Below are 11,116 nucleotides of genomic sequence, written 5' to 3' on the forward strand. Positions count from 1 at the left end.
AAGTGAATACTATAAAACAAACAGGGTTGGGTAGGGTTACTTTAACTGGATTACCTTCAATTACTTTTGGATTACTTCAATACCAAATATGCTAATAAAAGACAAAAGTAAGTAAATATGAATAAAATTATGACTCACAACACGTGGTAAACTTTCTCTCCTGGCTTTGATCTCTTTGATCGCCGGCAAAACTTACATAAAATGCGACAGAAACAAAATGAAAATACATCCAAACAGCTTGCCAACATTATTTTTGCCGTTAAGTCAAGTCAATTCATTTTTATTTGTATAGCCCTTAATCACAAATGGTCTCAAAGGGCTTCACAGGTTATTACCAGACATGGGACCAAGTCACACATGTGCAAGTCTCAAGTAAGTCCCAAGTATTTTTTTCTTGGGCAAGTCAAGTCAAGTCAAGTCACAGGCTGTGTCAAGTCAAGTCAAGTCAAGTCCTGTAATAGGTCAAGTCAAGTCCAAGTCAAGTCACCTTTGGCGTACTGTTGTAATTTTAGCTTCAGAATCTGATCTTAATAAAGTGAAAGGCAATATATAAGAAATCAAGTAATCATCCTTGGCTAATGTGCCTAACCTGTAATAAAATATTTGTATCCTAAATACTCATGTTCAGTAAAATACATCATAGACTCAAACAAACAGTGATATCGTCAGTATTTAGTATTTATTAACAGAAAAAGTGATCTGTAGATCGAAACCCAAACTTTTACTTTTTTTTTACTTTTACAAAGTAACAATAACAGCTAAAACAAATACTAACTTACAGAGGATTAAACTGTCACATTTCTCTTGCTCTTTTCTTTGCAGATTTCTCTCTCACACGCTTTCTGTCACTCACTCAAACAGTATATCCATAAGTCAATCCCTTTTTATGAGGAAACAAATAACAGCTAAAACAAATAGCTTATTATTATTAAACTTTGTTACATTTCTCCTCTCTCTCTCACTCACACACTCACACACACTCACACACTCTCACTCACTCACTCACTCACTCACTCACTCACTCACTCACTCACTCACTCACTCACTCACTCACTCACTCACTCACTCACAATGACACAAATTAACTCACTCACTCAGTCACTGTATATCCATCAGTCATTCCCTTTTTACAAGGTATTGCATTTGCAAAATAGAAGATTAGACAGGGTCTTATCTGCAAGCCGAGCTCGATGGGGTCTCATAATGATTCCACCATGGCTGAAGACTCTTTCCACTGGGGAACTTGAGGCTGGCACTGACAAAGCTTTCATTGCAACAGGAAAAAGGGCAGGGAGGACAGCCCTGTTTGCGTCCCAGAAGGACAGACAAGGCTGCCCACAACAAAGAGAAAAATAGTTATTTAGTTGTGTCTCTGGGTTGGTGGTTGGGTCCTGCTTGCGGCGTTTTTTGTAGCCTGAGAATAGGCCAGTGCTGTCTTCTTGCTGGCTTTCGCTTTCCTCCTCTAGGAATTCAGGACTCTGGGATGTTGTGTGAGGTTGCACCTCACGTAGAATCAGATCTAATTAAAACAAAGAAAAAAAAGGGCAAGCGTAAGATCTCATGAGCATTATTCAAAATTGAACATCCACAGTTTGATACGCTTGCAAAATCATCTCTAAAATGGATTATAATACTCATATAACTGTTTTGAATTACATTTCCATAATTTGATAATGGTGACACGCCTAAGTGTACATCACGTTAAAAAAAAAAAATCCACTGACCTTTTACCATGTCAACAATGTTATTCTTGACATCATCGGTGACAAGCACATCATGCTGAAGCCACATCATGGAGAAAGCCGGGTCCAGGACAGCTGACCTGATGTAGACTGGGTCTGCAAATGGCAGCTCTTCCCCTGATGCAGCTGACAACATCTTCACATTAACGAAGATTCCCCGGAACCGTTTCTTCAAAGAGAATTGCAGGCTATGGATCATGCTTCCCAGGAAGCGCACTTGCGGCTTGAGTCTTTCCAAGTGGTGGTTAAGAGACAATACACAGGGGAGGACAGAGCTAATCGTCACAATCTTCTCTCCCTGAGTAAGATCAGTGGCCTCTGCAAATGGCTGTAGCACATCACAAAGTTCCTTCATCAAGTTCCACTCCCTAATTGAGAAGACCAGCTCACTGTGTCCCGTGTTCTGAACAACACTGCACAAGTCCTGGTGACTGAATGAGAGCACTGCCTTGACTTGTCGGAAAGTTGAATTCCACCGTGTGTTTACAGCAGCGGGTATCCCTCGCTGATCAAACTTCTCCTCAAACGCATCTTTAAAGGTGCTGGATGTATGCAAGAGAGAGCTAAGCTTGGAGCATTTTGCAAAGGAACTGTTCATGATCCGTGCATCCTTGAGACCATCACCAACAGCTAACTGCAGAGTATGCGCAAAGCATTGCTGACGTTTAGGGCTTCCTCTGTTGATTGTGCGGTCCACAGTCTCCCAGTCACCTCTGGAGAGGTCTTCCCACAATTCTTCATCATCCAGATTGTCATCATCGGTTACTTCGTCATCTTGATCCTTCGGAAAACAGACTGAAAATGCTCGCTTCATATTCGCAGCATTATCACAGATTATGAAGTCGAGTTTTTTCCGAATGCCATAATCCTCACACAGGGAATCAAAGGCTTCAGCAATGCGCTCTCCTGTGTGAGATCCCTTGAATCTGCTGCATGCCAGCAGGTATGACTTCAGCATGACTCCTTCTGAGGTTGTTAAGACATGGCCAGTGACTCCCAAAAAGCCGCGCATCCTCCTATCTGACCAAATGTCTATGGTAACCGACACATGGTCTACACCAGCAAGAATCACTTTGATCTTTTCTTGCATGTCTGCAACAAGTGATTCTATTGTTGAAGTTATTGTTCTGCGGCAGATAGGCTGGTATTTGGAGTCGACCACAGACATGAAGTGCCTGAAATGTTTATTTTCCGTCATTGAAAGGGGCATGCTACATCCAATCACAAGATCTGTAACAATAGCATTGGTTATGGACTTCTGTTTGGGATGATTTGCTGAATATGCTTCCAGAGGACGAGACTGGATGAACTGTGATATTGCAGGCTGTGTAGTATCAGTGCAGGCGTTTCTTGTCCTTTCATACTCTGCATATCTGTGAAGCAGATGCAAAAACAAGAATGAGATGTCCTGTATGGTTGGGCAGACATGAAATCATGACATATGGTTAAAAAAACAGTTGTTTGAAACTTTCTGTATTTTTTTTTATCTATCTTCTGGATGATATTACTTAATATCAAATCAACTGTAACTGAAGCTTTTACCACATTTTTTTACTTTTTTATGCTCATAAAGCTGGTATATCTTAACCATGTGATAGTTAATAAATAAAACAATTTATTTAACATTTCCAACCATGAAATCAAAATTTTTAAAGAAAATAATGAGCTAATATTTATTTTTATACTAAAAAGTTACTAAAAAAAAACTACAAAAAAAACTTCCATAATTGTCGACTTAGTGGTCTTAATTATAAGATTGGATTAACATTATTGTCACTATTTGATTTGGAGACTACTGGCATAACTTTTGATCTAGCCTGCACGATTGAGGCGGTTTTAGCGTGATGACGTTGTAGTCTGATTGGTTGTAGCATAGTCCAGTAGTACACAGAGGCATTTGATCAACGCAGCCTCTCGGATGGTTGGCCAGACTAAACTCGTGTGATGAGTTTATCACACGTTTATCACAGTTTATTAATAGTCGCGATAGCCAGGCTTTATTGTTGCACTTTTATTGCACTTTATTGTTGTCAATGTCTACGCATAGGACAGTGTGGAACGTAATTTCGATTCCGTTTTATGTCAAGTACATTTGAAGGAACTGGCAAATAAAACTGACTTTGACTTGACTATGTACGATCAGCATGCCTGTGAAAAAGAGCGGATCCCCCTGCAGCTGCCGCCAACCCCACACTCTCCCCAATCGTGGAAGGTGCCCTTTTGCCAACACTTCCAAATTATATGCAGATTGAGACTATAACATTAAGGCAAAGACACATTTTTCAGGGATGTGATTTTTCCGCTAATTCGCGGAATTCCGCTTTCGCTCCAAAAATAAAATTTTAAAATTTCCGATTCTTTTAAATGGTAAAAAAAAACGATTTCGTCTCGACAGCGTTCCATTTTAGTGTTTCCGTAACTGAAATGAAACGTACTTGCGATTGGTTGAAGTCTCCGTGTTGACCAATAAACGCGCTCCTTATAAAGGCGTAGGAGTATGCCATTGTTCATTTCTCACACGTTTTTGCCGAGTGTTTAAAGAAAGATGTCCGAGATCGAACGCAAAGATGCTCCGCGAGTTAAAGAAATTGCTAAGATCGTAAAAAAACAAGTTTCGATCGGACTGGTTAGAGAAGGAATTATCTACAAATGTTGGTGACCCCGACGTGATCCAATGTAGCGAGCAGAGACGGGAGTCGTAAGCGGAGTGTCAAACAAAGGTGCCAACGAAAGCTGCTTTAATGACATTTAAACTGGCGATAACAAAACAAACACGAGAGTGGCTAGAACCGGCCGAATTAAGAGTCCCCCTAGGAACTCGCTAACTAAACAATGGTTCCGTGGGTGAATTATGTACAACCCACTACAGTACTTTCATTTATAGATAACATCTTCTTCTATAACAAAGACATTTATGGTATGTTCTAATATGAGTTACTTTTCATTTGGTCATGATACAATTATTTGTTCATGAAATTTGAACTCTTCAACATGATTTATGTGTTAACTTAGTAATCACATGAGTTAGATATGATGATATTCTCAGTGATAGTTTTTAATAGCAAAGGCAGTCCAATGTTTTTTAATGTGACTGATTTTGAGTTGACTTAAACTGTAATTTTATATGGGATAGTTCAAAATACATTGAAAATGTATGCTGTTGTTTTGTCTATTTCTTTGTCATCTGAGTGCATTGAAAGTACTTAAAAACACGGAAAACCCATGACCTCCGGGGGGCTTCGCCCCACTTCTCCCCCCACCAGGGCACTGCCCTGGACCTAGCTGGGTGCCCGCGGCCCCCAGACCCCCGCCTAATTTTCAGATAATTTCACTTTGGTCAAATCACATCCCTGATTTTTGATCATGTACAGTGCACGTGTCCTTCTCAACTTCACCGCTTAGCCTACCCTATTTTCTCAATTAGACAGCCCGTTTATCCGTAGCTCCTAGCTCAATATGCCTGGCTTGTCTTTTGCGTTACCCGTTGTAGGATAGACGAGGCACTATGAGCACAAATGCATTCGTTTTACTCAAACATACTGCAATGTTTATAAAAGTAAATGAATGAAGCATCATTGACGCAGGTTACGATAACCTCTCGTCTCTGCATAAGAATGTCACAATGATAAACTGAAACCCCCCTGTGCAGCGGCTAAATCGCCCTGCCGCTCACTCTTAGCTAACAACCAAAGAGTAAGCAACTGGACTTTTTAGAGATTGAGCTGTAGATGTTCCTCATGGAAGTTCCTCAAGCTCAAATTAGAAGTCCAGTTGCCTACAACTAAACTGTATGGATAAAATGACCTGGGTGAATGACAATATTCACAGACATTAGCCAACATCCAACTCACCAGATATTAACACATTGACAAACAGATATTAACACTGACAAACACTTACTGGGCAGAATGGCTCTTCAAATGTCGGATGAAATTTGAGGTGGTGGTCTGGCTGTCCGAAATTTTCCCGTTGCAAAATTTGCACTGCGCTGTTCGCCGTTTACCTTCTTCACAGAAGTTTTTGAAGCCAAAAGTTACTACCCTCGGAGCAGACATGCTGACTTCAGGTGGTTGCCGTGGAGGTGTGTGGCGCATGGGCAGAGTGGGCGTGACATGAGAGCGTTTCTCAGCCCGCATCCCGTACTGTAATTGTCAACATTATTTAAATAATGAAATATATATATATATATATGAACACGCAAGTCATTCAAGTCATCGTGGCTCAAGTCAAGTCAAGTCCCGAGTCTTAGATTGCCAAGTCCAAGTCAAGTCACAAGTCATAAAAACAGCGACTCGAGTCGACTCGAGTCCAAGTCACTAAGTCTCAAGTCCCCATGTCTGGTTATTACACAGACTATATTACACAGACTATATTACACAGACTATTTTTCAGACTATTATTACACCATGCCCTGCTCTGGAACCAACATGAGGGCAAGGAAAAACTCAAAAAACCTCAACATGAGGAAAATGAAGAAACCTTGAGAAGGGACCGCACATGTGGTATCCCCCTTCCAGGATTACCAGACAGCAAAGGATGTTGCAATCCCAAATAATACAGAGATATTTTCCACGAAAAGTATAGGTTATTCATATGCTATAGAGTAGAAGTGAGTTTTAAGCTTAGATTTAAACATTTCCACTAAAGTTGCAGATCGGATCCCGGGTGGAAGAGCATTCCACAGCACCGGTGCCCGGATGGAGAACGCTCTCGAACCAGCGGAACACTTCTTCCATGTATTCCGTTACTCCCCAAGCCTGCACAAAATTTGGTAATTTTATTCATATTTATTTTCTTTTGTCTTTTATTAGCATATTTGGTATTGGAGTAATCCAAAAGTAATTGAAAGTAATCCAGTTAAAGTAACCCTACCCAACCCTGAAAACAAAGGACAACTACAGACAGTAATAAAATAAATAAAACAAAAAAAACAAAACAATAAAACACACACAAATACCCCCACCACAACATTTAACAAGAAAGGAGTGTACAAAATCCCTCCAGGTCTTACCCATTAAATTGCACACTATAGGTTACAAAGGCAGATCAGCCTTAAAGGGTGAGTAAAAGAAAGAACAGCAACATGATTGGCAAATAGCATACCTGTCAACCTCCAAGGCTCCATGCCCGTACAAACTGTTGTATTTTCCCTGTACAAAATACAAAATAATCGTACACCATATTTTTTTTTAGGAATGATGCATGATGGGAAATCCCCAGGCGGCAGACGGATGTGCACAGTAGCATCAAACCGCTCGCTTCGTTTGCAACAAAAAAAAACGATACCGAGATAGAGGCTACCGCGGCTAACTCGTTTGACTTGATTGATTTGCCGTTTCGTGATAGTGGGTGTTTACCGGATGGTACCCATAATTTACATATTTGCGGTTTTCCATACAGATTTTCTTGTATGTCGTACTCGTCTTAAAATACATTAAAAAACGTACTTTGTACGGCAAAACCTTATAGTTTGACAGGTATGAAATAGTGACAATGGTGGAAACAGTGCACAACAGTCACAATACCGAACAAGAGTGAGCAATAATAGTCAATCCCCTCTGCAGATGTCCAAAATTTATAACAGAAATACATTCTTCATCAGTATTTGGGACGTTACTTTAAAAAAGTAAATATAGTTACTCGCTACTTCTTCCAAAAAGCAACTGAGTTAGTAAATGAGATACTTTGTGGTTAAAGTAACTATTTCCGTTACTTTGAAAAAGTAATTGTTTGTCAAATAATTTTGATATTTTTGAGCAGTCCTCAATTCAGTTACAGTCAGGTAGTTGTGTTATAGAACCTTGTAATATTTATTGCACCTCACCCGCAATAGACTTATTTTACACTTAAAGTGAAACTAAAAAAAAACAGTAAGAAATATAATTGAATAACCATTAGCAGTAAACAACTTAAAGTGAGTTAAATAATTTAAATCTAACTCAACAGGTCCGTTGTAGAGATGGGAATTAGGGACTCTTTTTAGAGAATCAACTTTTTCTGCTTGGCTCACTAAAATGAGATTAGAAACGCGGAGTTCAAATTTTTCCCGAATCTGCCCTCGTTCGCCTTTTCTTTCGGCGCATAATAAAAACTGCATTTGTTGTCACTATCTAACTGTATGGTAGTCGCTATTTTGAATGGGGACATGATCCGCAAACGTTAACATTCTTTGAGGAGAGCAGAAAACCACTTTATTCAAAGTAACGCACCACTTTCGACCTTTAGTAAGGATAATGGAGTTGTAACGGAGGAAAACGTGATTAGTTAGAGTACCCCGTTACTGAAATACAAAACAAAAAAAAAAACGTTATGTAACACCTTCATAGTAAGCCAGCAGAGTAAGAATAAACGTATCCATTTTATCAAGTCAGCTGCAGTGCTAGCACAGATCAGTGCTGGCTAAGAGCATTGTCAAGATTAACGTAGTGATTGGCTGTATTTTTTTCACTAAAAGTAATAACATTATTATTTAGTAATGAGTACAGTCTTAATTGCTTGCATTGTTTCAAAACTCTTTTTTAGTGAAGCAGCTTTAAAGCTTTAAGTAAAGAATCAAACTACCTTTAGAGCGTTAATACGAAGTAATATAATTAAACGATATTTAAAGAGACAGTGAGTATTAGATTCGTAGAGTAGCCAAAAATATTTCTGAAGTAAAAGTTTTGTTCCTTCTGAATAATATGACTCAAGTTCAAGTAAAAAAGTAGTCATCCAAATAACTTAAAGAGTATAAGTAAAAAAATACTCAAGTACGGAATATCTGTAGCAAGGTCTTATTTATTTATTTAATCTTTTTTCAAACAACCATTCAATCGATGATCAAATCCAATCCACAATTAATGACATTTATTTTTAAAATACATTCAAACAATCAAGGTAAAGTCAAATACTTGAATGAATGAATGAAAACTTTTATTTCGAACGTTAAAATAAAAACAGGACAAAAACAATGAGTCAACAACAAAATAATGTCACATAACATGTTGGAAAAGTAATACTTTAGTCCACTGTACTTCAAAAGTAATACGAAAATACTTTAAAAAAACAATAAAAAAAAAAGAAAGTAAATAATATTTAAATTCAAATACATAAATTAAGCATAGGTAGTAAAAGGCTCAGAAGGCAGAAAAACAAGTTAGCCCATTAACTCCTATAAATTTGGTGTGGGTATTACTTGACCACAAGGTGTCGCTGTATTGTGTCGAACATCTGAAAACGTATGCTAAAAAGAACAAGGAAGAATACAAAGTACAGATAATTAAAGTTACAAAACTGCACAATAGTGCCCCTCTTTTTTTGCCCAGTCCTTCACAAGGTTTTTGATTTTCAGCTTATTACAGAAATATGGCCGTCAATTTTGTAAGCTCTCTTTAGGTGAGGTTCAAGTTATTTTCCACCCACAAGTATTTTCGGAAATGAACACATTTATACGATAGTTTTTGTGTTTTTACTTATTATTCAAATTAGTATTGCTTTGTTTTATAACTGATGTTTTATTTTATAACTGAAAGAAGACATCAATGAGTTTTGAACTTGCAAGGAGAACAGGAGAGGACTGGACAAAAATCCTCAAGATAAGAAAATTCCAAATTTGTTCACAGGAACCTCCCCTGGGGCCTTTCTTTTTATTTAAAGTTTGTGTGGAATCAAAATACAGCAACATTATTGGTCAATAGTGACAATGATGTAGAGTGCATAATAGTCAAAATAACGAACTGCCATCCCGATCAATCTTTCCCAGTGCTCAATATTGAAAACAGAAACAAGCAGAATAAAAATCACGACCAGAATGGAATCAGGTCCCAAATGCATAGGGTTAACCACAAGTTTATTGATAGAAAGAGGAAGAGCAGCACCCGCGATTCGGTGCTCACTGCACGAGGGAAGCAAGCCGCTCATGCAATCGGATCGTGATCCGAATACGGAAGTGGATCTTCCGTAGCGGGAGATTGCGGTGTCAAGGACGGAAAAAACTGGTCGATAGCCGGGAAAGCAGAGCAAAAGCGTGGTCAGGATCAAAAACTGTTCGGAGACGGAGACAAACGAGGAGATCAGGAACGGACGGGTGGAAAAATGAGTGCAAAAACGGGACAGGCGAGAGTCAGGGTCAAAAAGGCTTGCCTTGTAACAACAGAGGTTCGCTGACGGACTGACAACCGGAGAGAGTGACAGGACGGGGCTTAAAAAAGGACAGGAAACCAATCAGGTAGCCCGCAGCGGCTGGCGCCAAATGAGCGTGCACAGGTGATCCAAATCAGTAATCATTACAAACCCTATAAGCAGGTACTTCAAAAGTAAATTTACAAATTTCGAAAAACTTTCCCAACAATAGACAGTACGCATACGCAGAATTACAACATAAGCCAGAATATCGCAAAAATCATAATGATCAAGTGGATCCTCCACGAATAAAAATGCAGTCTCCTCTTTGTGAGAGATTGCTTCTTTGTATCGGCCCTCCATTTTAAATGCAAGAATTCTATGTAGATCCGTGGAGTGAGAATCTCGATCACATTTGTGAGTTCTGCCAGATTTTGGGAGCTGCTTTGTCAAAGCTTCGTTCTATTGGAAGTAAAAGGTGTTGCTGGGATGAGTCTGACACCTATTCTTCAGGAGGATGCGCTATCTTTCCTTGTTTAAAAGAATGAATATCTGCAAAAGAAGCCTGCCTTCACTTTTTTTCTCTCTTTGCTATTGTATCCCTGCGCTCATGCAACCTTTTTCCAGAAGCGACCGTTCTTGTCTTCGCTTTCCTCATCTCGGGGAAAAAAAAACGACTGCTTGAGAAGATACCTCGGCAGAATTTGGAGAGTAGATAAAATGGTGAAATGAATGCAACAGTGTTTGTAATTCGGGAGCGACAAAGCGGAAAAAAGGGGGGAGGTTGGGGATGTAGAGAGGATGAGGAGGGTGAGAGGACACGAGAGATACTGCCTGGTTGCTAAGCAACGATTGATAACCAAGTCCCTGGGCGTCCTGCCTGGGCTGCCGTGTTCCCCACCTCCAGGGCTGCAGCACACGCACGCACAGACACGCACAACAAACACAAACACAAGCTCACAAACATACATAGCACCGAGTTTAATTTCCCCCAATCAAAAATTCCTGCGCCTGCGAATTCAAACAAAACATCAGGAAATATTCAGATTGATTCAAATGATGTAAATCAACTGAGAATTCAACAGGAGACACAGAAGTAGGGAAAAATCGTCTTGCACTTGATTGCTCCTCCAAACAGATGCTGAAACTCATCAACTAACCCCTACCACGGGATAGCATCTCCTGAAGGAGCGGAATTTTATTGCACTTCATTTTTTAGCATTTCAGGGGAAGCAATTCACTATGTGTGCTATGTTTTCACACTGGAAAAAATA

At 39.4% G+C, this 11,116-nt stretch overlaps 1 protein-coding gene across 2 annotated transcripts; it reads right to left on the bottom strand.

Annotated features, from left to right (window-relative positions):
• Positions 1 to 719: 719 nt before the first annotated feature.
• On the bottom strand, positions 720 to 4,525 carry LOC148362425 (zinc finger BED domain-containing protein 4-like). 2 transcript variants are annotated; one of them, XM_088339267.1, is made up of 3 exons: positions 4,390 to 4,525; positions 1,725 to 3,115; positions 720 to 1,519 (listed from the first exon to the last, which is right to left on the bottom strand). In XM_088339267.1, exons 1-3 carry the CDS (start codon positions 4,488 to 4,490, stop codon positions 1,128 to 1,130), a joined length of 1,884 nt encoding a protein of 627 aa, XP_088195393.1. In that variant the 5' UTR covers positions 4,491 to 4,525; the 3' UTR covers positions 720 to 1,127. The 2 variants fall into 2 exon arrangements, with proteins under 2 accessions (XP_088195393.1, XP_088195394.1); XM_088339268.1 differs by lacking the exon at positions 4,390 to 4,525 and adding an exon at positions 4,178 to 4,329.
• Positions 4,526 to 11,116: the final 6,591 nt, after the last annotated feature.

The sequence above is a fragment of the Urocampus carinirostris genome, chromosome 7 (assembly GCF_059441175.1).
Source record: "Urocampus carinirostris isolate Australia breed hairy pipefish chromosome 7, RoL_Ucar_1.0, whole genome shotgun sequence".
Lineage (NCBI taxonomy): Eukaryota > Metazoa > Chordata > Actinopteri > Syngnathiformes > Syngnathidae > Urocampus > Urocampus carinirostris.